Source organism: Oncorhynchus clarkii, chromosome 22 (genome assembly GCF_045791955.1).
Source record: "Oncorhynchus clarkii lewisi isolate Uvic-CL-2024 chromosome 22, UVic_Ocla_1.0, whole genome shotgun sequence".
Lineage (NCBI taxonomy): Eukaryota > Metazoa > Chordata > Actinopteri > Salmoniformes > Salmonidae > Oncorhynchus > Oncorhynchus clarkii.
In genome coordinates this window covers 25,077,280-25,104,628 of record NC_092168.1, presented here as the reverse complement: position 1 = coordinate 25,104,628, position 27,349 = coordinate 25,077,280, and the positions used below count along the sequence as shown (strand labels likewise).

The following is a 27,349-nucleotide window of genomic DNA, read 5'->3' as shown; positions in this document are numbered from 1 at the left end:
GGATCAACCTAACCAGAATGACCTCAATGAGATGCCAGGTGGCTGGATCAACCTAACCTGAATGACCTCAGTGAGATGCCCAGTGGGTGGAACAACCTAACCTGAAGGACCTCAATGAGATGCCAGGTGGGTGGATCAACCTAACCTGAATGACCTCAGTGAGATGAAAGTGGGTGGATCAACCTAACCAGAATGACCTCAGTGAGATACCAGGTGGAGGGGTCAACCTAACCTGAATGACCTCAGTGAGATACCAGGTGGAGGGGTCAACCTAACCTGAATGACCTCAGTGAGATGCCAGGTTGATGGATCAACCTAACCTGAAGGACCTCAGTGAGATGGCCAGTGAATGGATCAACCTAACCTGAATGACCTCAGTGAGATGGCCAGTGAATTGATCAACCTAACCTGAATGACCTCAGTGAGATGGCCAGTGAATGGGTCAACCTAACCTGAATGACCTCAGTGAGATGGCCAGTGAATGGATCATCTAACCGGAATGACCTCAGTGAGATGCCAGGTTGATGGGTCAACCTAACCTGAATGACCTCAGTGAGATGGCCAGTGAATGTATCAACCTAACCTGAATGACCTCAGTGAGATGCCAGGTGGATGGGTCAACGTAACCTGAATGACCTCAGTGAGATGCCAGGTTGATGGGTCAACCTAACCTGAATGACCTCAGTGAGATGGCCAGTGAATGGATCAACCTAACCTGAATGACCTCAGTGAGATGGCCAGTGAATGGATCAACCTAACCTGAATGACCTCAGTGAGATGGCCAGTGAATGGATCAACCTAGCCTGAATGACCTCAGTGAGATGGCCAGTGAATGGATCAACCTAACCTGAATGACCTCAGTGAGATGCCAGGTGGATGGGTCAACCTAACCTGAATGACCTCAGTGAGATGCCAGATGGATGGGTCAACCTAACCTGAATGACCTCAGTGAGATGGCCAGTGAATGGATCAACCTAACCTGAATGACCTCCGTGAGATGGCCAGTGGGTGGATGCTAGAGGAGCAACTAGATGAAGAGTACATATGACCATGAGCTCCACTTGCCATCTCCACTAACCCAAAGAAACCTCCATAGGTCTTCACTTTCAGTGGCATTCACTAGAATAAAGAAAGAAAATTAATTACAAAATGTTTCTAAAAAGTCACAGAGCACCTGCTTTATTAACCATAGGCTAGGTTGTTATGATAGTGTCCACTTGATAAACAATACCATTGTAATGACTAGTTGCAAGATTGTGAATGGGATGGGGGGATGAGAAAGAGAAATGGTACCCCAGAGGAGTGATGTCAGGCGGGTGGAGGAGTTTGACGGATGTGACAGATGGAGCCTGGGCTACACCCAGATGACTCACGCCACACAACACACCCGTTCAGATGAGACCATTCACAATGTTGACACACATGGATACACTCACAGACACAGATATTCACACCCTTGCATGGACACCGACAGCCACACACATCTGTCTTTTCTTTGCTACGTATGTCTAATCACCCTTACTACATTAACAAGCCTCTCTCTCTACCTCTCTATCTCTCTGTGTTTCTCTCTCTTTCTGCAGTGGGGAGAGTGGTTCTGGGAAGACAGAGGCTTGTAAACACATAGTGAGACACCTGGCAGTGAGGTCAAGCCCCAAAGGCTTCTCTCTTGAGCCCAGGATGAATCAAGTGAGTCTGGTTTACTCTGGCCCTGGTTGTCTTAAAAATATGAATCCACTCTTGGAGGACAATGGAAGTTGAATAGAACATGACAGACAGACTAGCTCAGTGGGTGTTCAGTCCACTGTTACAGAGCCCCTGTGGTGTAGTGATTTGAGATATGGATTCACGGACCAAATGATCTGTTTAGCACGCTGGCCTTTACATCAAAACCCCTAGGTTGGTACAGGTCCTTTTATTTCCTTGATAGCCATCGCTAGGTTCTGTACGATGACACAAGCCCATTGTGTTTGTGATTGGCCCATTTGTCCCCGAGAGGAAGCCATAGCATCTAAATGCTGTCAATTCTCTTATTACTCCTCTCACCTTGGACAGTGAGAGGTGCTCAGCGATCGTTTCTGGCCGCGGATTCAAAGCATACTGGTGAGACCCATTGAAGGAGAACATAGAGTACAATGGGACAGGAAATGACCATAGCGACCATTATATGAAAAGCCATTATGATTAGGACATTGTGTGAGAAAGTTTTATATGCAGTGATCAATTGCAATGATACTGTATTAAACCAGTCTTGTCTGGAAGCAGTGGATTAAATGAGCCCTTTAGTAAGAGCAAGGACTACTGTCAGTGCATTCATTCTGACATTTTGTCAGAATTCTAATGGTTTTCTTGTTGTCTATCATACTAGGGGAGTATTATTACACTGAATGACTGAAGATGAACACTTTCTTGCTATTTGATAGTCCTAGCAGTGCTCCTTATTACAAACCAAACACTTTTTCATTAGACTTTCTGTTATGACCTTAACAACTCAGAGGTACACATCATTGTTGAACAGGGAGGAGAGAAAAGCTCTTGCTTGGCTATAGTGGAACTGTATCTACACAGATGAAGTCATGGGTTGGTGCTAGATAACACATCTAGGTCAACACTTAGAGAGCACAGAGGGACAGATAGATGAGTGTGACAATCAGTCAGTGGGGATATATTGTCCCCTGGTGGAGAGAAGTTGTATTGCGACAGTCAGAAGGCATTGCGGCAGGCGGTAATTCACACTCACGCACCTGCTTCAGAAAACTTCCGTGAATCAAATTACCTAGGTATATTAGTTCACATTAACACAATTGTGTATCTATGAACATGCCATCACCAATGCATGTCTTAGCTGTATAAAAATGTATTCTCTAAAAATAATTATGAATATGTCCAACCCAGAAAGTGACAGTGGATATATTGATGGCTGTATTGTACAGTATATTACACTGTCTCTCTATATATTATGTGGTGGCTTGTAGGTGAACTGTATCCTGGAGGCGTTTGGTCATGCCAAGACTCCCATGAATGACAACTCCAGTCGCGTCATCAAACTCCTCAGCCTGCAGTACTGTGACAAGAGAAAGACACTACTCAGAGGTACAGACTACTACAACTTTACTCCGGGGGTTGTTCTATAACTAACAAAGGGACTTACTAACTACACTAGTCAATGTCTACTCAGATTAATACACCACTAACTACACCCTCATAGAAAATCACATTATAACTAAACCAAGATAGACCACAGCCTGTCATTTCCAATGGGAACAAATGAGTCATAGTGGGCAGAACAAGCAAGGAGGTGGGCAGAGCCAAGCATGAGCTGGTGAGATCCTATTGGCCCGTTCTAACATACACATGCATGTTTCTGTTAGGGAACGCCTACTCAGCGAAGTGTGCTTGTGCAATAATTCAATTCACCTTTGCACTCCTTCAAAATAATGTGATTTTTTACAACTTTGGCAAAGGGTAAAATCTACAAACGTTGTAATTGATTCTAGTTTTGGGAACAGAAAACTGTATTGAGATCAAATATTTAATCAAAGACAAAATGAACAGAATGTTGGCCAAAATCAATCTCCTTCCATCTTCTCCCACTGCCGGTTACTGGGCTTCCGCTCACTATCATATTACCATATTTAGTAGTGAGAGGAAACGCCAAGCGGATGATTCACATTTATACATCTTATGAAATATCTGTCTCATTGACAGCATGGGCACAGAAAAGAACAATGTACTCTTTATAATTAAAAGGCAGTTTGATGTATGGCCAACAGGGGGGAGTATAACTCTATGAGTAAACCTGGCAGGCTTCAATCTCTGTCATTCCTACAGAACCACATTGAAATAGATACATTGATTTACTCATATGTAATGGCTGTGTATGAAAGATGAATTTAACTTAAGGACACTCAGGTTTTTTGTTTGATAATTTGGTCTGTGGCCTGGGTTTAAGAATCTTGAGAGTGGTATCTTAATGGATAACTCTGTTAAGATTACAATGTGTGTGTAGGTTTATATAGGTGTTTTTACAGTAGGTGTGTTCCTCTACTACTGGTTACGTATGGTTTAAAGTTTATTGACAGAGCATGTGTTATTATGTGGATTACATTTTGTGTGTGTGTGTGTGTGTGTGTGTGTGTGTGTGTGTGTGTGTGTGTGTGTGTGTGTGTGTGTGTGTGTGTGTGTGTGTGTGTGTGTGTGTGTGTGTGTGTGTGTGTGTGTGTGTGTGTGTGTGTGTGTGTGTGTGTGTGTGTGTGTGTGTGTGTGTGTGTGTGTGTTTAGCGCGGATATACACATACATGTTGGAGAAGTCCCGGGTGGTCCACCTGCCTTGTCAGCAACACAACTTCAACATCTTCTACCTGATGGCTGAGGGCCTGTCGCCTGAAGAGAAGAGTGCCCTACACCTCAACAACGTCCTGTCTCACAGGTTTGTACCTCAACAACGTCCTGTCTCACAGGTCTGTACCTCAACAACGTCCTGTCTCACAGGTCTGTACCTCAACAACGTCCTGTCTCACAGGTCTGTACCTCAACAATGTCCTTTCTCACAGGCCTGTACCTCAACAATGTCCTCTCTCACAGGCCTGTACCTCAAAAACATCCTATCTCACAAGTCTGTACCTCAACAATGTCCTGTCTCACAGGTAATAAGGCCATGCAAATTACAGTAATATAGGAAGATATGCTGAGTTTGTAAAATGTTTTAACATTTGGGGAAGGAAACTGGTTCAATCTGGGTGAGAGGCCCCCCTCAGTCACCTGCTAGCAAGAGGAAGAGATGGTGTCTCATGCTGAGTTTGTAAAATGTGTGTGTGTTAGTGTGCGTGTACGTGTGTGCGTGTGTGTTGTGGTGTGTGAGAGCATCCCTGTCTGATATCCAGTGACCTGGATGCGGGTTTTGAGCCCTGGTATGCACGCTACAGCCTCTGATTTAATGCTGTGACTGCGTGATCAAAAGCCCTCCGACTCTAGCCCATTTGGGGACCCCATCTCTCGCCCCCTCCCCACCCTCGAATACCTGCTCAACCACCATGCTTTAAATGACCTTTTGACATGCTTTCTTGTTTCAGGGTCAAACATTATTTCTTTAGTCCCTCAGTGATATCCAGTCAGTGCAGTATGTCTGTAATGTGTGAACTCTCTCTCTGGTGTTGTTACCTGCTGCTCTTCTCTGTACTGTAGTTGATCATGTCTGTGGTGTATAGTGTGATAGCTGTCTCTCACTGGTCTCTGTCTGTCTCTTCAAGGTACCTGAGTGCAGGTGTTCCCGCAGAAGACTCCCCTCCTGTGGCCTCAGCTTCAACTCAGAGTAGAGACCGTCTCACTGCAATCAAACAGGCCCTCAGAGCTCTGGGCTTCAACAAACTGGTACAGTAACACACTGTGTGTGTGTGCGTGGATGAGTTTGCATGTGTCATTTGCCACACATATGGCTGTGTGTATGTCTATGAGTCTATAGGGTTAGTCGGTACCAGAGGAAGCTGGGGGAGGAGCTATAGGAGGACGGGCTCATTGTATTGGCTGAATGGAATTCATGGAACGGAGTCCAGCATGTGGTTTCTACATGTTTGATCTGTTTGATACCGTTCCATTAATTCCATTCCAGCCATTACAATGAGCCTGTCCTCCTATAGCTCCTCCCACCAGTCTCCTCTGGTGGGTACACATACTGTCCCTTGTGAGCAGGGTTGGACATTAAGAACGTCTATTTCTCCAGAGCAATTGGGAACATAAAAAAAAAATCCAAAGCCCACATGTTTAAGTTGATCGAAATGACAAGAAGGGCTACTAAAGTGTCCTAGTTTTTATTTGCCAGATATGTCACAATGTTTATACGCTAGATTGTTTTTCAATGTTAGTTTGAGTTTGCTGCAACTGTCTGCTGCTAGGAAGACATAGCAAAGCAAGTGCCCAAATTACCACGGTAACTGCCCGTCCCTTAAACGGGGCAGCTGAAAATGTTTCTCACACCTAATGATTGTGCTTGATTGAGCATGGATCACTCCCAAAAACGTTTATTCATTAACTTTTTGTAATTTTTTATAATTAAAACACACAAATATTGTAATTGTTTTCCTAGATTCATCTGTGTGCTTCTACCTTTCTACTTAGGAGCACATCATGTAGCCTTTTTAAAATGTCAGCATAGAGCCCTGAATAATAAATAAACCGTATCACTCAGCATTTTGTGGCAGGGCAGGCACTTGTTTATTCTTGATGTTCAGTTGTAGAACAGTTTATATGTTTTAACTATTGATCTAAATTATTTATTTTAACATACATTGGTTAAAATACGCAGATCATAAAAATCATAAAAATGAAATGAAGTAATATATCATCTGTTTTTCCTTGTTGTGACGTTGATGTAATTATGGCGAAAACAATATTTTGACTGCCACAGTGGCTGGTAGACCAAAAAGTACATTTTCCACCCTGCTTGTGAGCATGCTTGCATGTGATGGGCGTGTGAGGTTCTGCATGTTAGTATACTAGCTATATCTACAGACTGTACTGTGCTCTACCTTGTCTGGTGTGTGTACAGAATGAGTGTTCTCATCACATTATCACAGTCTATGTATAGGCTGCAGTCAGCATCTGTCAGCACTGAGTGACCAGAAAGTCAGCTTTTAATCCCTCCCACAGCCAGCAGCTGATAATGTAGGAGGGGGAGGGGAGGGGTGATGGGGGGCAAGAGTGCTTGCAGGCAGAGAGATACACAGGGGAGATTGACCTGGAGAGGAAGGTGGGTGGGGGGGACAGAGTACTTCCTGAAAAGTACATCGTTGCAACACTGTATATACTGTACATAATATGACATTTGTAATGTCTTTATTGTTTTGAAATTTCTGCATGTGTAATGTTTACTGTTCATTTTTATTGTTTATTTTCACTTTTGTATATTATCTACCTCACTTGCTTTGGCAATGTCAACACGTTTCCCATGCCAACATAGAGTGTCAGACAGAGACTAATAACAGCTCCTATAACACACACACATGCAAACTGTCCAGGAGGGTTGAGGGATCAGAGTTGGGTAATGGGGGATACCAGTAAGTGTCCTCTACTCAAGAACAGAGAGAAAGATAGAGAGCGAGAGAACACTGTATAGATACTTAATACGACATTTGTAATGTCTTTGTTCTTTTGGAACTTCTGTGTAATATTTACTGTTCATTTTTATTGTTTATTTCACTTTTGTATATTATCTACTTCACTTGCTTTGGCAATGTTAACATATGTTTCCCATGCCAATAAAGCCCCTTGAATTGAATTGAGAGAGAGGTGGGGGAAGGGTAGAGGCGAAACAGAGGGAGGAGAGATAAAGAGGGGATGGGAGGGGAAAGGAGAGGTTAGATAAGGAGTTCGGAGAGAGAGGAGAGGAGAGGTTTAGGGATAAGGGGGAAAGGGGAAAGGGGGATTCAGGGGTTTGGAGAACATATTTTAGCTCAAAAGATGGAAGTTGACTCTTTGGGAGGAGACTAGGGGGTAGGGGTTTGGAGTATATGTGTGATTTCACTACTTCATGAGTAAAAACAATAACAACTCCCTTATTCTCTCCCCACCCCACCCCACCTCTCCTCTCCTCAACCTTCTCTCTCTCCTTCTCCCCTCCCCTTCTCCCTCCGCACCCCCACATATCTCTCTCTCTCTCTCTCTCTCTCTCTCTCTCTCTCCATCAGGAGATGGACAGTGTGTTTATGCTGCTGTCAGTGGTGCTGCAAGTTGGGGACCTCAGCTTCATTTCACTGACAGACGTTGAGACCGCCTACCCCTCCAACATGCAGCTGCTTGAGCAAGGTCAGCATCCCCCTGTCATGTAACCTGGGCCAACACTATGCACTGACACCAGTTTGACAGCAGAGGGAGAGGGGAGAGAGGGGGGAGGGAGGTCGAGCTACGCAGTAGTAATTGTGTCACTATCCATCCTATTGTTTACATCAGCTTTGCTGCAGTCTCCTGCAGTCTCCTCCTTGCACTCTCCTCCCCTCCCCCTTCTCTATCTCTCCTCCCACTCTCTCTCTCTCCCTATTCAATTTCAATTTAAGGGGCTTTATTGGCATGGGAAACACATGTTTACATTGCCAAACCAAGGGAAATAGAAAATAAACAGAAGTGAAATAAAGTGTTGTAACAATATGCAAATAGTTAAAGTACAAAAGGGAAAATAAATAAACATAAATATAGGTTGTATTTTCAATGGTGTTTGTTCTTCACTGGTTGCCCTTTTCTTGTGGCCACAGGTCACAAATCTTGCTGTTGTGATGGCACACTGTGGTATTTCACCCAACAGATATGGGAGTTGCGAAAAATTTGATTTGTTTATTTAATTCTTTGTGAGTCTGTGTAATCAGAGGAAAATGTGTGTCTCTAATATGGTCCTACATTTTGCATGAGGTTAGGAAGTGCATCTCAGTTTCCACCTCATGTTGTGGGCAGTGTGCACATAGCCTGTCTTCTCTTGAAAGCCAGGTCTGCCTTCAGCGGCCTTTCTCAAAAGCAAGGCTATGCTCACTGAGTCTGTACATAGTCAAAGATGTCCTTAATATTGGATCAGTCACAGTGGTCAGGTATTCTGTCACTGTATACTCACTGTTTCGGGCCAAATAGGATTCTAGTTGTCTCAGTTTTTTTGTAAATTCTTTCGAATGTGCCAAGTAATTATATTTTTGATTTCTCATGATTTAAATAGGGGTCTAATTTTGTTGCTGTCCTGGGGCTCTGTGGGTTCTGTGTTTGTGAACAGACCCCCAGGAACAGCTTGTTAGGGGGCTCTTTTCCAGGTTCATTTCTTTGTTGGTGATGGCTTCCTTTTAGGTGGTTGTAGAATTTAACGGCCTTTTCTGGATTTTGATAATTAGCGTGTATCAGCCTAATTCTGCTCTGTATGCATTATTTGGTGTTTTACATTGTACACAGAGGATATTTTTTTCAGAATTCTACATGCAGAGTCTCAATTTGGTGTTTTCCCCATTTTGTGATTTCTTGGTTGGTGAGCGGACCCCAGACCTCACAACCGTAAAGGGAAATGGGTTCTATAACTGATTCAAGTATTTTTAGCCAGATCCTTCCTAATTGGTATGTCGAATTTTATGTTCCTTTTTGATGGCATAGAAGGCCTTTTTTGCCTTGACTCTCAGATCGTTCACAGCTTTGTTGAAATTACTTGTGGTGCTGATGTTTAGGCCGAGGTATGTCATTTTTTGTGTGCTATAAGTCAACGGTGTGTAAATGGAATTTGTATTTGTGGTCATGCCAATTTAACCTTTTTTGTAACACCATTATTTTTGTCTTACTGAGATTTACTGTCAGGGCCCAGGTCTGACAGTATCTGTGCAGAAGATCTAGGTGCTGCTGTAGGCCCTCCTTGGTTGGGGACAGAAGCACCAGATCATCAGCAAACAGTAGACATTTGACTTCAGGATCTATTAGGGTGAGGCCGGGTGCTGCAGACTGTTCTAGTGCACTCGCCAATTCGTTGACATATATGTTGAATAGGGTGGAGCTTAAGCTGCATCCCTGTCTCACTCCCTGGCCCTGTGGAAAGAAATCTGTGTGTTTTTTGCCAATTTTAACTACACACTTGTTGTTTGTGTACATGGATTATATAATGTTGTATGTTTTCCCCCAACACCACTTTCTATCAATCTGCATAGCAGGGCCTCATGCCAAATTGAGTCTGAAGCTTTTTTTAAATCAACAAAGCATGAGAAGACTTTGCCTTTGTTTTGCTTTGTTTGTTTGTCAAATAGAGTGTGCAGGGTGAATACATGGTCTGTCGTACGGTAATTTGGTAAAAAGCATGTTTGACATTTGCTAGGTACATTGTTTTTGCTGAGGAAATGTACGTGTCTGCTGTTTATTGATAATGCAAGGTTGGTTGCTGTTGACGCATATCCCACGGTAGTTATTGGGGTCAAATGTGTCTTTACTTTTGTGGATTGGGGTGATCAGTCCTTGGTTCCAAATATTGGGAATATGCCAGAGCTGAGGATGATGTTAAAGAGTTAAATTATAGCTAATTGGAATTTGTGGTCTTTATATTTGATCATTTAATTTAGGATACCATATTCCCCACAGGCCTTTTTTGGTAGAGAGTTGGTATTTTGGCCTGTAGTTCATTCAATGTAATTTGAGAATCCAATGAGTTCTGGTAGTCTTTAATAGTCGATTCTAAGATTTGTATTTGATCATGTATATGTTTTTTCTGTTTGTTCTTTGTTATAGAGCCAAAAAGATTGGGGAAGGGGTTTATCCATACATCTTTGTTTTGGATAGATAACTCTTTGTATTGTTGTTTGTTTTGAGTTTTCCAATTTTCAAAGAAGAGATTCAATTCTATGGATTCTTTCATTACATTGAGCGGATTTCTGACGTGCTGTTCCTTCTTTTTACATGGGTTATTTCTGTATTGTTTTCGTGATTCACCATAGTGAAGGCATAGACTTAGGTTTTCTGGGTCTATGTTTTTGGTAGGATAGGTTTCTCAATTTCTTGCTTAGGTTTTTATTCTTCATCAAATCATTTGTCATTGTTGTTAATTTTCTTAGGTTGTCTTCTTGAAATTTTGAGATTTGATAGGGAAGCGGAGAGGTCAAATATACTGTATAGGTTTTCTACTGCCAAGTTTACACCTTCACTATTACAGTGAAACATTTTGTCCAGGAAATTGTCTAGAAGGGATTGAATTTGTTGTGGCCTAATAGTTTTTTGGAAGATTTCCACACTTTTCTTCCATCTATAGCATTTCTTAATATTATTTAGTTCCTTCACCTTTAATGCTTCGTGATTGAGTATAGCTCTGTTCAAGTAGAGTGTTATTTTGTAGGGGTGTCAGTGAACTGACTGTAAATGCTCTAAGAGACTCTGGGTTGAGGTCAGTTATAAAGTAGTCTACATTTCTTCTACCAAGAGATGAGCTATAGGTGTACCGTAGGAGTCCCCTCGAAGCCTACCATTGACAATGTACATACCCAGCGCTCGACAGAGCTGCGTGAGTTGTGAACCGCTTTTGTTGGTTATGTTGTCATAATTTTGTCTAGGGGGTCATATGGGGGAGGGAACGCTGTCTCCTCCAGGTGGGTGTTTGTCCGCCTGTGTGCTGAGGATGTCAGGTTCTTGTCCAGTTCTGGCATTTAGGTCGCCACAGAGTAGTGGGCCTGGAAATTGTTGATCTAGCCCTCTAGGATGGAGAGGCTGTCATCATTAAAGTATGGGGATTTTATTTTGGGGATATAGGTAGCACACACAAGGAAATATTTCTATGTTGAGATAATTTCCTTATTAATTTCTAGCCAGATGTAAAATGTTCCCTTTTTGACTCATTTAATAGAGTGGGTTAAGGCTGCTCTATACCAAATTAGCATACCCCCTGAGTCTCTTCCCTGTTTCACACCTGGTAGTTTGGTGGATGGGACTCCCAGCTCTCTGTAACCTAGAGGGAAACCAGTGGGTCCATCTCCTTTATACCATGTTTCTTGTAGGATGACAATGTCTGTATTTCTAATTTCTTTGATGAAGTCTGGTTTCCTGCTCTTTAGAACAAAAGCAGATGACCTGTTATATTCCAGGATGAGATAGTAAAAGCTTTGCATTTCACAGTGTCTAGTGTTGTTTTTGTGTGGTTTAGGCACAGTAGGTGTGAGCAGAGCATTTTGCGCATCTAATACATACCTCAGGATGGGATCGCAGGATGGGGCTTGGGCGGGTGTAATGGGGGGGTTGGGCCTGTTGCTTTGCTCACTGTCTGGTCATATGTCCTGTCCTGTCATGTTGAGGTCCTTGCCGCAGGGGTGGGGGGAATGGGGTGGGCAGAAGGGGCATAGTTCTGATATGGGGGGGCCAATGTAGGGTGTGGCCAGGGTTTGCCTAGGGTGGTCTCAGCTGGTTGGGGTGTGGCTGGTGATTCTGTGCTCTGGGTGTAGGTCTTCTTGGCATGGGATCTCTCGGTGCAGGTCCTTCAGGAGGGGGTCTTGCAGGTCTGGGCCTGTTGTCCGTTGCTCTGTTGATCCTGTGTGACGTGCTGGGGCTACGGTTGAGGGTGATGTCCTTCAGGGTCCTGGCAAAAGTTGGGATTGCTGCCTTGTAGATGTGGACATGGTCGGAAAGGCTGTTCAAGTCCAGGATGGAGTGGTGGGCCAGGTATACATTAGGTTTTGAGGCACAGTCTCGTGAAATACTCGCATTCACCTGCTGTATGGTGGCAGGGTGAAAGTATTTTCGTGGTAGCAGGGTGGAGACTTGTGCATTGGGGAAAGTGGAATTCACTTTTTCAATCACTCCCTTGAGTGCTGTGGCCACTTTACCTGCTGGGCCCTCAGGTCATTTGTGCCCGTGTGAAGAGGGCTATCAGGGGAGCTGACAGGGAGGTTGTTAGGAAGGGGTGGGGTCTGTTGAGTTGGTGGGTCCTGTGTTGTCTGTCCCATTGTGGTGTTGAGGTTGTGATCCGGGTCTGAAGTGGGCTGTTCTACTGGCTCCTCTGGGGGAGTGTCCTACACTCTGTCACACCTCAGCTTTCTCACCTCCTCCTTCAGTGTGCCTCTAAGTTCTCTCACCTCAGTCAGTAGAGCAGCCAGCTCTCCCAGACAGCTCCACCTTCTGCCCTCCGGGTCTTGTTGGGAGGGATGTTGTTGTGCTGGTCTGTTTTTTGGGTTTGTTCTGTCTGGATTGTGTGGACTAGCTCTCTGAGCTCAACCATGTCTCTCTCCAGCTCAGTGAATTTATCCTATCAATGATGGATGAGCAGTGCAGTTGTGGGGCCTTGTTGTGTTCAGTGATGAGGGTTGACTATCCTCGTCTGCGGGACAGTTTGAAGAGCTGTGATCAGACTCACTCAGGATGGGGGAGTCCTCACAGAGAGAGAGAGCTTTTCCTGCTGTGCTTTCTCTCTGATCCCGTAAAAGTCCTGCTGCAACTGTATGAGGATGCCCTGCACCATTACTGTCCCAGACTTCTACACGTTGACAAAGGTTGTTTCAATTTCCTCAATGTCTACTATTCTGAGTTTCCACCATGGGCCAATACCCTCTCTCTTGACATAGGTGTAGTGTGCTCTTATAGCACTGTGCCATGCCAAGGGATGTCTTTGTGGAAAAGTAAGTTGCTTACGTTCCCCTCGTTGTAGCAGTCAGCAAATAGTGTCTCTGGATTGTCCTTGAGGACCTATTTTACTCTCTTTGTTTCTCTCTCTCACACACACAGACTCTCTCCCATTCTGTAATGTATTTGCTGTTGGTGTTTCAGCCAGTCTGCTATGGTCACCTGTTTGGTGAGCCCCTGTTCCCTCTCATGCTTTTGCCATTGTGAGAAGAGAACCCATTACTCCCTACATTACAAGACACAACTACACTACACACATACACTACTACACCCTGACCTCACAGAGGGTAGACAAATTATGTCATCTCCCACACCAAAACAGGGCCCTCTCAAGGAGACATTGGGTCATTGGGATTCTGAGGTCCTGTCACACTGTTTTTGTGCTCGTTCATATGCCCTGAGTCAGGGATGACTAAGCGCTGCCAGCATATAAGCGGTGATGAGTTTTAGCGGAGATCGACTCGTCATGTCGGCTCAGTGATGTCAGAATGAATTATGTAGGCTGGAGCGAGACAACTGGGAAACAACTGGGACCACCAAAATCTCTGACTTCTGACTTCAAAGTGTTTGAGACAACTGGGAACTCTGAAACAAACAAGCTCCGACTGGGATTTTTTTTTTTTTAAAGGTCATCCAACTCGGAATTCCATGTCGGAAACTCTGGAATCATTCTAGAGCTCCGACTTTCCGACCTGAAGATCACTGACGTTATGATTTGACCTTGTTTTTTTCCGAGCACCATCAGTACTAGTCAGAGTATGACACTTCATATTTTAAACTGTTTTTGTCTCTCTGTCAGTGACTGAAGTTTAGGCTTGAACTGAGCTTGAACTTTAGACTTTCCACCCTCTCCCTGTCTCTGTTTTATGTTCTTCTATCACTTTACTTATTCACTTTCTCTTTTCTCTCTCTCTCTTACTCTTTCCCCCCCTTTTCTCTCTCTCTCTTACTCTTTCCCCCACCCCCCTTTTCTCTCTCTCCAGTATCTGGAATGCTACAGGTGTGTTCTGATGACCTTAGTTCTGCCCTCACCTCAGATGTGCAATACTTCAAAGGTAATCACTCACCCTCTGTTCTCGTCTTTTCCCCAAACATTTACTGACTTCACAATACAAACATACTTCCCATCTGTAAGATGAAAATACGATTTCTATGGTAACCGTTTGGATGTCAGACCCAGGTCACCATGGCATTTACCCTCTTGCTTCCTTCAGGTGATGTCATCACACGGCGTCACACGGTGGAGATGTCACAGCACTACAGAGACCAGCTGGCTAAAGCCCTGTACGGACGCCTCTTCAGCTACCTGGTCAACAACAGCAACTACTACCTACAGGGACAGGACGACAACATGGGGTAGGGCAACGTGTGTGTGTGTGCGCGCGTCTCTGTGCATGTGTATCACAGGCATGTACATTTTTAATTGTAAACACTACAAGGAATTAATTGGCAGCCAGCACAGATACCCATTAAAAACCTTCTGTCATATGTCCATCATCACAGACTCAACAATAGCACATGCAAGCCTGTCAGAAACACAATTCTGATACTATCACTCATAACATATCGTTTACACTGGAGAGTTGGAATAGTTTGCATTTTATGTACTAACACACGCAAAGTTGACTTAGAGACCACACACACACAGACACAGCGTAGAGGTGGAGGCCAGTGAATCCTTGGTCTTGGTGTGTTGATATTTTTCAGCCTTATCGTCATGTTAGATAAGCACTATTATCTTCTGGAATGTGTTTTTTTTGCATTGACCCTCTCACTCTCTCTCTCACACACGCATGCATGCACACACACACACACACACACACACACACACACACACACACACACACACACACACACACACACACACACACACACACACACACACACACACACACACACACACACACACCAAAATATGCAATAATTAATAATTAATGCAGTGCCTTCGGAAAGTATTCAGACAACTTTACTTTTTCCACATTTTGCTACGTTACAGCGTTAATCTAAAATGGATAAAATAAATCTATTTCCTCATCAATCTACACACAATACCCCATAATGACAAAGCAAAAACAGTTATTTTGAAATTTTGGCAAATTTATTTAAACTCAAAAACAGAAATACCTTATTTTCCTAAGTGTTCAGAACCTTTGCTACAGTATGAGACTCAAAATTGAGCTCAGGTGCATCTTGTTTCCATTGATCATCCTTGAGATGTTTCTACAACTTAATTGTAGTCCACCTGTGGTAAATTCAATTGATTGGACATGACTTGGAAAGCCACACAACTGTCTATATAAGGTCCCACAGTTGACAGTGAATGTCAGCGAAAAAACCATGTCGAAGGAATTGTCCGTAGAGCCCCGAGACAGGATTGTGTAAGAGGCACAGATCTGGAGAAGGGTGCCAGTTGCCTCCATCATTCTTAAATGGAAGAAGTTTGGAGCCACCAAGACTCTTCCTATAGCTGGCAGCCCAGCCAAACTGAGCAATCAGGGGAGGGCCTTGGTCAGGGAGGTGAACAATAACCCGATGGTCACTCTGACAGAGCTCCAGAGTTTCTCTGTGGGGATGGGAGAACCTTCCAGAAGGAAAACCATCTCTGCAGCACTCCACCAATCAAGCCTTTATGGTAGAGTGGCGAGACGGAAGCCACTCCTCAGTAAAAGGCACATGACAGCCCACTTGGAATTTGCTAACACTCTCAGACCATGAGAAACAAGATTCTCTGGTCTGATGAAACCAAGATTGAACGCTTTGGCCTGAATGTCAAGCTTCACGTCTGGAGGAAACCTGGCACCATCCCTACGGTGAAGCATGGTGGTGGAAGCATCATGCTGTGGGGATTGTTTTTTAGCGGGGGACTAGTCAGGATCGAGGGAAAGATGAACAGAGCAAAGTACAAAGAGATATTTGATGAAAACCTGCTCCAGAGAGCTCAGGACCTCAGACTTGGGGCGAAGGTTCTCCTACCAACAGGACAACGACCCACAGCCAAGACAACGCAGGAATGGCTTCGGGACAAGTCTCTGAATGTCCTTCAATGGCCCATCCAGAACCCAGACTTGAACCCGATGAAACATCTCTGGAGAAACCTGATAATAGATGTGCGAGAATGAGAGAAACTACTCAAATACAGGTGTGCCAAGCTTGTAGCGTCATACCTAAGAAGACTCGAGGCTGTAATCGCTGCCAAAGGTGCTTCAACAAAGTACTGAGTAAATGGTCTGAATACTTATGTAAATTCGATATCAGTTTTTAGTTTTATAAATATATTTTCAAAAAAATAAAAATAAACGTTTTTTGCTTAGTCATTATGGGATATTGTGTGTAGATTGATGAGGGAAAAAACAATTTCATCAATTTTAGAATAAGGCTGCATCATGACAAAATGTGGAAGACTTCAAGGGGTCTGAATAGTTTCCGAATGCACTGTATATACTTCAGCGAACACACACACTTTTCCATTCATTCTAGCCACACCACTCCAAATCAAACATAGACACGAACAGGGACACACACCAACATGACCTCTGAGGAGCTGTCACACTGTTTGTGAATTCCTTCTCTGATCGTTCCCCTCCTCCACACCTCTCCCAAAGAGACCCTGCTCTTGAGATTGGAATCCTGGACATCTTTGGATTTGAGGAATTCCAGAGGAATGGATTTGAGCAGGTACGTTCATTTCACAACACTCACATTATGGATCTCCCCACCCCATATTATATGTGTGTTTCCACTCCTTCCAGTTGTATTGAGTCTTGTTCTATGGCTCTAGTATGTCTGAGGTATTCTCAAGTCATAGACATAGTTCGAACATCAAGGCCAGACTGAGCTACGGTCATCTTTTCTGGCTGTGGAGAAGGTTTTAGAGGTATCAACCTGCTAACTATATAACAGGTCTAGGTTAACCCTTTGAGACCAGGACCACGGGGCAGTGTTTATTTTATGGTCCTCTGTAGCTCAGTTAGTAGAGCATGGTTCTTGCAAAAGCCAGGATAGTAGGTTTGATGACTGAAAGTTGCTTTGGATAAAAAAGCAGACACAATACCTTTGACTCTGTGTCTTTCTTTCAGCCATCTCTCTCTCCCTCTGTTCTTTCATTCATAAATATTGTGGTCTCTAGATCTTATGGACTTCTCCCCTGTACGAACAAGGATCAGAGAGTTTAGCTGGAAGTCTCTATGTGTGTGTGTGTGTGTGTGTGTGTGTGTGTGTGTGTGTGTGTGTGTGTGTGTGTGTGTGTGTGTGTGTGTGTGTGTGTGTGTGTGTGTGTGTGTGTGTGTGTGTGTGTGTGTGTGTGTTGGAAGTGGTAAGATGTCAATTGTTTTTCTCTCAGGATGTTCTTTAATCCGAGCGGAACATTGGAGGTGTTCAAGGAAATAAGTGCTTACCCATGCTGCCCTCGGCTTTCCCACACTCCCCTTGGGACCACCCCTGATCAAACCATGTGTGTGTGTGTGTGTGTGTTGGAAGTGGTAAGATGTCAATTGCTTTCCTCTCAGGATGTTCTTTAATCCGAGCGGAAGAGGAGGATTCACAGATCTAACCTGACAAGGGAATCTTAGAAAGAGAGAGAGAGATGGAGAGAGGTATAGGAGAGATAGATGGGTAAGAGTGGATGAAAGAAAGACACTGGTAGACATTTATTGGGGATTAAACATCCCTCGTCCTCCATCCTCCCCCTCCGCCCCCATTCGACCCCTTCAGCCCCATTCCTTCCTCATCCCTCCTTCCCCCAGTGTGTTTCCTGTGTTCCAGTGTTCAGGTCCATGTTTGAGGAGACCCTGTCTGCTATTGAAGACAACTAATCACTGGATTACACATTACACTCTGGAGAGATAGGGGAGGGGCAGGTGTCAACAAAACAAGCATGATAATTTAGTGTGCGCATGGCACACACACACACACACGATGCACACACAGATCAGGGTCATTAATGCGGCCTGGGCTTGTTAGAGTTTGTTCGTCAGAGCTGTATTGTACCTGCTCAGCATTTCCTTAATGAGCTCATGCTTTACAGACATCAACACCTGCTGAGACTGACTGACTGACTGACGCTGTCATAGACATATAATTAGTCTAAAATACAATTCAAGTTCAAAGACTAAATCAAATGTAAATTAAATATCCCACAATTTAATGATTCCTGATGTTTCTTACATGCCATTGTGATATCCAATACATGTTAAAGGGGAATGGTATTTTACAATCTAAACAAACCATAAATACATGTTCTGGGTGTTTGTCATATAAAAATAGCATCTTTGCATAACCTTGAATATTTTGATTTTGGATCCAATGCTTATTTGGGACTGGGTGCCACCATTAAAACTGGCATGGTAGCAACACGAGCTGCAACTTCATGGACTGGACAGAAATATTTGGCACTTTGATTTGTGATTGCTTAATAAAGTAATGGGAGTGACAGCTCTCCCATCCCAATATTAAGCAAATTAACTATGAAAATCAAGAGATATTTGCATTGAACCCTTAATGCCCATTGTGCAATATACAAGTAGCTGCCAAAATAATGAAAACACGTGAATAAATGTGGGATACAAAGTATATTGAAAGCAGGCGCTTCAACACAGGTGTGGTTCCTGAGTTAATTCAGCAATTAACATCCCATCTTGCTTAGAGTCATGTATAAAAATGCTGGGCAGGCCATTATTTTGGCCACTATGGCTATGCCCCCGTTGGAGCATTATGCCCCCATCCACAGGGCAGGAGTGGTCCCTGAATGGTTTGATGAGCATGAAAACAATGTAAACCATATGCCATGGCCATCTCAGTCACCAGATCTCAACTCAATTGAACACTTCTGGGAGATTTGGGAGCATTGCCGGAGACAGTGTTTTCCACCACCCATCAACAAAACACCAAATGATGTAATTTCTCATGGAAGAATGGTGTCACATCCCTCCAATAGATTTCCAGACACTTATGGAATGTATGCTGAGGTGCATTGAAGCTGTTCTGGCTCAACACCCTATTAAGACACTTTATGTTGGTGTTTCCTTTATTTTGGCTGTTACCTGTAGCTAAGCCCTGTTATTAAACTTCTAAGTAAACAATGGCACATTTTATTATAGCAGTACAGTAGCTACAGTAAGCTATAGACAGAGCTCTTGGCTCTGGATTGGGGTTTCCATATCATGGAGAGGAGGCAGAGCTTTAAAGTGGCAATCAGTAGTACAATAACAAAGCATTCTTCCCACCCCTATTTCAGTAAAACCTGAGGGATCGGGCTAGAGAAATGTAACCACCCTCAGATTCATAGACAGAGCTATGGATGCAACGAATCCATGATATCAAAATGATATTTTTAACCATGTTCTGAGGCTACATAGTCTTTAAACAAGTAAAACAAGCTTATATTTTGGGTTCTGATTGGGTAAGGAAGTTAAACAAAGCTCAAGAGGCATTTCTAAGTTATACTCTTCAAGAATACATGGGAACATATACATTATTTATAAGTCCGAAAATGGAAATAAAACTGCTCCTTTAATCTTATTATTATTATTTCACAACTCTTAAAGTTCACTGTTTTATTACATTTTTAACCAAAGAATTCGTGAGGGTTTGAGATAGGCATGTGAGCAGTGCAGGTGCTGATGAGCCATTTGCGGTGATTGCATATGCCTATACATCGTTGCATAGTAGCCTAGGCCTATGGTGAAACCATTGTTTAGGACATTAGGCTTACATGTTACTTTAGCCCTTATCAGACGGCATGAGTTTTACTGAGGGAGGTCGGGTAATATAATTATGTGTACAAGCACAAAGCACCACATCTGTAAGTTTAGTCCCGTGTGAATTTGCCACGCACCATTTACTTGCATGTTAACTTGTGTGTGTGTGTTCCCAGCTGTGTGTGAACATGACCAACGAGCGTGTGAGGCTGTATGTCTCCGAGGTGCTGTTCCAGCAGGAGCAGGCCGAGTGTCTACAGGAGGCCGTCGCCATGGAGACGCTCCGGTCACCTGGCAACCAGCCTGCCATTCTAGACTTTTTCTTCCAGGTAATGTTTTGTTGTCTGCGGTCTCCACCGCTGCCTCTGCTACACCACTGCCTCTTTAAGAACTGTGATAACCCCTATAAAAAGAACACATATCTCATTCTAGAAAAGGCTTTGGTTTTGAGTGTGGTTATATAGATTTTGAGGTACAAAGATCAGATTACCCTGCGTCAGGGCACAGTGTACCGTGGTTCTATGCATTCTATATCTGTCTGTGACCCCTGTCCTCCATCTTCCCAGAAGCCTCAAGGTCTGCTGTCTGTGATGGATGAGGAGAGTCAGTCGCTGAGGCCTACAGAACAGACGCTCTACAAGAGACTACAGACACACCTCGACAACACACCCACACACGGCATCTCCCTGACAACCAAGGATGGCAATGGAAACCCCCCACCCATAGACCAGGGTCCTGCCTTCACTGTGAAACACTACGCAGGCCAAGTGAGTAGGTGTTCGCTCACAGACACACACGCGCGCACACGCACACGCACACAGCAACACACTCACATACAATGTAGACCAGGTGAGTGAATCTGACATTTTAAAGGTGTACCTTTAACATGTTGTTGTATATCTGTTCTCTGATTGGTAGATGGCCTATGACCTCACAGGATCCCTGGTGAAGAACAAGGACTCCCTCCCCCAAAACCTGCTACTGGTTCTGAAGTGTAAGTATCACTAAATATACACACCCACACGGGTCGTTCCATTTAATTTCGATCAATTTCTGACTGCACGCCTTTTGATATTAAGAAACCTTGACCATTTTGCATACCCCACCCTACCATGAGACAGTCATGTCGTCATCTCTGAAAAATATAAATAGTTGAGTTTAATATCATTTGAAAGCTTACAAACAGGGTTGTCAAAATGTTTCATTATTTCTTGGAAAAAAAACTTTTTAAAATTAAAATTGTAATTTCTTTACCTTTACCATATATTAACTAAACATGCATAAACTGTAGCTTAGACCCTATTTCACATCATCTGAGGTGTTTGTGTTGTGACGTGAGTGGAAATATCCATTGTTTTAAATGAAACTGTCAATCTTTCATAGGAAACCTATTGAAATCATAGAGATATAAATAATAGAATAGGCATTCCAATTCAAGATGTCATTCGATGGTGATTGGACTGGTGGCCATCTTCCTGATAGTAATTGAAATGTATAAATTCAATTGAATTTCAATGGTGTACCAGCTAAATTGTAGTGGTCTGAAGGGATAGGTTCATTACAAAATGATCTTTCTATGATTGAAATGACATTCACCCTGATTTCAAAAGAATGCTGTGTCTCAACCGATGACAGGCAAAACACAAACACCTCAGACAATGTAAAGTAGGGTCTAAGCTACAACATATGAGGAAACATTGAGTTGACACGTTTTTAGGTAAAACATTGGATACTTTTTTTCAATAAATAATCAAATAGTTTGACACTTCTGTTTGTAAGGATAATATAATATCAAACTCAACCATTGTATCTCTTCCAGTGATGAAGACATGGATGTCTCATGGTAGGATGGGGGATGCTAAATGGATCCACTTTGAGCACCTCTATCTCCTGAAGGTTTTGTCATTCAGGTCCAAAAAGGCACTTTCTGAACACTTCTTCCATGGGCAAACATGTCTGGAAGGGTGCTGTCAGAAAGGGATTGAATTCATACAGAACGACCCAAACACAGCAGTAGTGGGTATATAGTCTATTGAGCATGGCCAGACGTGTGCTGGTGTAGTTGTGCGCCAAGCATAGCAGGACACAGGCAGACTTTGTGTCAGAGCCAGGAGCAGCTAGCTTAGCGTCTCTAGGGCTAATTGCTGTGGTTTGCTGTAATTTACATGATGTGCCTAATCAGGCTACCCCTTCAGAGTTGGCTTTTTGTACCTCTCTTTGACCCTCTCTTTTGCTTTTGTTCCTTTGTGCACATACGCACAATGTACACACATAAAGATACACATGCACACACATTATGATACACACACACCTTCCTGTTTCACTCCTTTTGGACAGAAACATACATACCCACAAACACTTCCAGCTCAGATAATATGATATTAACTTCAGGCGGCCAGTTGCACCTTAATTGGGGAGGACGGGCTCATAGTAACGGCTGGAACGGAATACATGGAACGGTACCGAATACATCAAAGACATGGTTTCTATGTGTTTGATACCATTCCATTTACTCCATTGCAGCCATTATTATTAGCTGTCCTCCCTTCAGCATCCTCCTGTGGATACATCTCAGCCCCTCCTTCCCATCCATTTCCTATATACCAAAGGGTAAAGGTAAGTTTAGACTGAAGGGTGTGTGAGGGTGGGGGCTGAGGGTGGGCTGAGCTGTATGTATGGAGAGTGCCTTGTGGGCCTCAGGAGTCAGGTGGTGGGGTTGAAGGGGGATTATGATTACATAAATGAAGAGACAATTACCTCTGGAGCCCACAGTCATTACTCCCTACAACCAGTCTAGAACTCTTGTTAATTTTTCCTTTCAAGATCTCTCTTTTCTCTCTCTCTCTCTCTCTCTCTCTCTCTCTCTCTCTCTCTCTCTCTCTCTCTCTCTCTCTCTCACCACCACACACACTCCCCTCCCACACACACATGCCTCTCTCAAAGATCTCATTGTTTTCCAGGGCTGCTTCACGTGTTCTTTGGCAGCATGCTCAGCCTACTCTCTTATGGACCTGATTGTTTACATGGCTATTATTGCTACATTGCCTCCCCCTCACTTCTCCTCTTTCCTTCCTTCCTTCCAACCATCCTTCTCCTCTTAATCCCCTCATGTCTACTGTCTGCTCCTCTCTCTCTCTCTCTCTCTCTCTCTCTCTCTCTCTCTCTCTCTCTCTCTCTCTCTCTCTCTCACTCTCTCTCTCTCTTTCTCTCTCTCTCTCTCCTTCCTCCTCTCCTGCTCCTGCTGATCCTCTCCTCCAATCAACGCTCTCCAATTGTCTTCCTCCCTCCTTCCTCTCCACTCCCTTCCCTCCCTCTCTCTCTCTCTCTCTGTGATTCCCCTGTACAGCCAGTGAGAGTGTGTTGGTGCAGCAGTTGTTCCAGTCCAAGCTGACCCAGACTGGGTCTCTGGTACCGGGCCAGGCCAGGATGGCTCTGAGAGGGCCCAAAGCAGCACTTCTCCTAAACAGGATGTCATCCCCCTCCACCCTGACCCCCGCAGGCCGCGAGCCTCGGAGGTACCTGGACCTCACCAAGGTACTGGACAATGGCTGGTAAACCATATACTGTGTAGCATACCGTACCTCATACACTCACCAAGGTATGGAGAACTAAGTGGCATAACCATCACCTTAGCGAGTCACTCAGAGTGTATGCTATACAGTACATGTCATATGGTACATTAGCCTCGTTGCTCCGGGAGACCTGTACACATTGGGCTCCTGTCACTTAAAATAGCATCCCGTATCCCCAAAAACATATTCACCAGCCCGCCCGTATATCTATTTCCAATAAACATTTCCCAAACCCCCGAAAGGTATATCTATAATCAGGAAATGCCTTACCAGTTGGTATGGGTAATTAAATGTGTGAAAATAAATGTTTTCCAGAGTTTCTCCCTAAAGATGCTCGGGCATCTGAGATCACACGGTAATCTCACATGGGAACTACTACGCAGTAGTGTGTTTGTGGGTATGTATGTTTCTGTCCAAAAGGAGAGAAACAGGAATGTATGTGTATATCTCATTTAATAACCTGTATCGACTGGTAAGGCATTCCAGATAATAGATTCTCCTTCGGTGATGGAAACAGGTACACCAGAGGCCTGGTAAATATGTTTTCGGGGATACGGGATGTAGTCTTCAGCGTCAGGAGCAAAGAGTCTAACGTAACATATGACACGTACTGTATAGCATACCATATACAGACATACACTATTCGTGCCTATTCGTGACTCATTAAGGTACATTAAACAAGAGGGTGATACCCCTAACTCATGAGTCATATCTAAACCCCATCTATCCAAACAGTCAGTATGGTATTCAGACCCCAATAAAGTACCACAATCAGTGTGGTAATACATATAAATAGATGCCCTGTTCACCGTCATGATCACCCCCCCCCCCCCCCCCCCCCCCCCCCCACACACACACACACACACATGTTGATTGGTGGTTAAGGGAGGTGGGAATCACCAATGGTGAAAGCAGGCTGTGTCCATGTCTGTGACGCACTTAGTCGGAAGCTGGGTGTTCCGATTGGAGAAGCAGCAGCCAGGAGCAGAGGACTGATGGAAAAGCAAAGAGTGTGTGTTTGGAAAAAACATTTTTCCCAAATTAGGCCACTTCCCACCATACTGTTAAATATAGACCTCTGGGAATAGCTTTGTTTGTCCTGTACTGCCAGCTGATAAGAGGAAATGTACACACACACACACACACACACACACACACACACATACACACACACACACACACACACACACTCACACACACACTCACACACACAAGTACTGTATGTGGTAAGATAGTGTCATCATAAATGTTTCTCATGACATTTTAAGGGTTCACCAACCACACACCCTTCTGCTATAAAACATTGTGTTCTCACAATTATGCTAGATTTCATAACTTCAGCTAGAACATCGTTTCCCAAACTTGGAGTAAAAATGTGCTTAACAATTCACATAATAGGTTGCATGGACACACCCTGTGTGCAATAATAGTGTTTAACATGATTTTTGAATGACTACCTCATCTCTGTACAATACAATTAATTATCTGTAAGGACCCTCAGTTGAGCAGTGAATTTCAAAAAACAGATCCAACCACAAAGACTGGGAGATGAATACAACTTTCAGTAGGACAATAATCTAAAACACAAGGCCAAATCTACGCTGGAGTATCTACGCTGGAGTTGCTTACCACGAAGATAGTGAATCAAATCAAAATTAAATCAAATTTTATTGGTCACATACGCAAGGTTAGCAGATGTTATTGTGAGTGTAGTGAAAAGCTTATGCTTCTAGATCCGACAGTGCAGCAGTATCTAACAGCTAATATCTAACAATTCCACAACAAAACCTAATATCTAACAAATTCCACAACAAAATGTAATACACACAATCTAGTAAAGGAATGGGATGAGAATATATAAGTATAACATATCCGGATCAGCAGTGACAGAGCGGCTAAGATGCAATAGATAGTGAAGGACACAGTATACAGTATAGACATATGAGATGAGTAATGCGAGATGTGTACACATTCTTAAAATGACATTATCAAAGTGACTAGTGTTCCATTTATTAAAGTGGCCAATGATATCAAGTCTGAAGGTAGGCAGCCGCCTCTCTGTGCTCATGGTGGCTGTTTAACAATCTGATGGCCTTGAGATAGAAGCTGTTTTTCAATCTCTCGGTCTCAGCTTTGATGGACCTGTACTGACCTCGCCTTCTGGAAAACGCAGAAATAAAAATATAATTCATGCCTTACCTTTGATGAGCTTCTTTTCTTGGCACTCCAATATGTCCCATAAACATCACAAATGGTCCTTTTGTTCGATTAATTCCGTCGATATATATCCAAAATGGCCATTTATTTGTCGCGTTTGATCCAGAAAAACACTGGTTCTAACTTGCGCAACGTGACTACAAAATATCTCAAAAGTTACCTGTAAACGTTGCCGAAACATTTCAAACTACTTTTGTAATACAACTTTAGGTATTTTTTTACGGAAATAATCTATAAAATTGATGACGGGATGATCTGTGTTCAATACAGGAAGAAAACAACCTGTAGCATGCTTTCTGGTCACGCGCTTCTATCTAACAGTACACTTCAAGTGACCCTCGTTCAAGATGGCCATACTTCTTCATTACACAAAGGAATAACCTCAACCAATTTCTAAAGACTGTTGACATCCAGTGGAAGCGATAAGAACTGCAAGAAGGTCCCTTAGAAACCTGGATTCCCAATGAAAACTCATTGAAAAGAGAGTGACAAGTTTGGACACACCTACTCATTCAAGGACTTTTCTTAATTTTTACTATATTCTACATTGTATAATAATAGTGAAGACTTCCACTATGAAATAACACATATGGGATCATGTAGTAACCAAAAAGTGTTAAACAAATCAAAATACATTTTATATTTCAAATTCTTTGACTTGATGAAAGCTTTGCACACTCTTGGCATTCTCTCGACCAGCTTCATGAGGTAGTCACCTGGAATGCATTTAAATTAACAGGTGTGCCTTGTTAAAAGTACATTTGTGCAACTCATGCCCTTCTTAGTGCATTTGAGCCAATCAGTTGTGTTGTGACAAGGTAGGGGTGGTATACAGAAGATAGCCCTTTTTGGTAGAAGACCATATTATGTCAAGAACAGCTCAAATAAACAAAGAGAAACGACTGTCCATCATTACATTATGACATGAAGGTCAGTCAATCTGGAAAATGTCAAGAACTGAGCGCAGTCTCAAGTCAAATCAAATTGTATTTGTCACATGAACCGAATACAATAGGTATAGATAGACCTTTTCAGTGAAATGCTTACTTACAAGCCCTTAACCAACAATGCAGTTTTAAGTTAAACAAATAAATAAATTAAAGAGCAGCAGTAAAATAACTGTACCGAGGCTGTCTATATACAGGGGGTACCGGTACAGAGTCAATGTGTGAGGGCACAGGTTAGTTAAGGTAATATTTAAAGGTAGATTTAAAGTGACTATGCATAATTAATAAACAGAGAGTGGCAGCATGGTAAAATAGGGGGAGGGTGTCTTTGACCATTTTTAGGGCCTTCTTCTTACACCGCCTGGTATAGAGGTCCTGGATGGCAGGAAGCTTGGCCCCAGTGATGTACTGGGCCGTACGCACTACCTTCCGTAGTGCCTTGCGGTCGGAGGCCGAGCAGTTGCCATACAAGTCAGTGATGCAACCAGTCAGGATGCTCTCGATTGGCCAGCTGTAGAACATTTTGAGGATCGGAGGACCCATGTCACATCTTTTCAGTCTCCTGAGGGGAATAGGTTTTGTCGTGCCCTCTTCCCAACTGTTTTGGTGTGCTTGGACCATGCTAGTTTGTTGGTGATGTGGACACCAAGGATCTTGAAGCTCTCAACCTGCTCCACTGCAGCCCCGTCGATGAGAATGGGGGTGTGCTCGGTCCTTTTTTTCCTGTAGTCCACAATCATCTTCTTTGTCTTGATGACCTTGAGGGAGAGGTTGTTGTCCTGGCACCACACGGCCAGGTCTCTGACCTCCTCCCTATAGG

At 43.4% G+C, this 27,349-nt stretch overlaps 1 protein-coding gene across 2 annotated transcripts in view; it reads left to right on the top strand.

Moving 5' to 3' along the window:
* Positions 1-27,349, top strand: part of LOC139380627 (myosin XVI) — a 180,384-nt gene that overhangs the window by 87,352 nt on the left and 65,683 nt on the right. For both annotated transcript variants that reach the window (XM_071123511.1, XM_071123510.1), the window contains exons 14-25: positions 1,584-1,689; positions 2,976-3,093; positions 4,282-4,429; positions 5,250-5,370; positions 7,683-7,800; positions 14,082-14,153; positions 14,313-14,454; positions 16,701-16,773; positions 19,970-20,122; positions 20,360-20,560; positions 20,712-20,787; positions 23,140-23,327. In XM_071123511.1, coding sequence (XP_070979612.1) covers positions 1,584-1,689; positions 2,976-3,093; positions 4,282-4,429; positions 5,250-5,370; positions 7,683-7,800; positions 14,082-14,153; positions 14,313-14,454; positions 16,701-16,773; positions 19,970-20,122; positions 20,360-20,560; positions 20,712-20,787; positions 23,140-23,327 — 1,516 coding nt within the window. The remainder of the gene's footprint in view (positions 1-1,583; positions 1,690-2,975; positions 3,094-4,281; positions 4,430-5,249; positions 5,371-7,682; positions 7,801-14,081; positions 14,154-14,312; positions 14,455-16,700; positions 16,774-19,969; positions 20,123-20,359; positions 20,561-20,711; positions 20,788-23,139; positions 23,328-27,349) is intronic.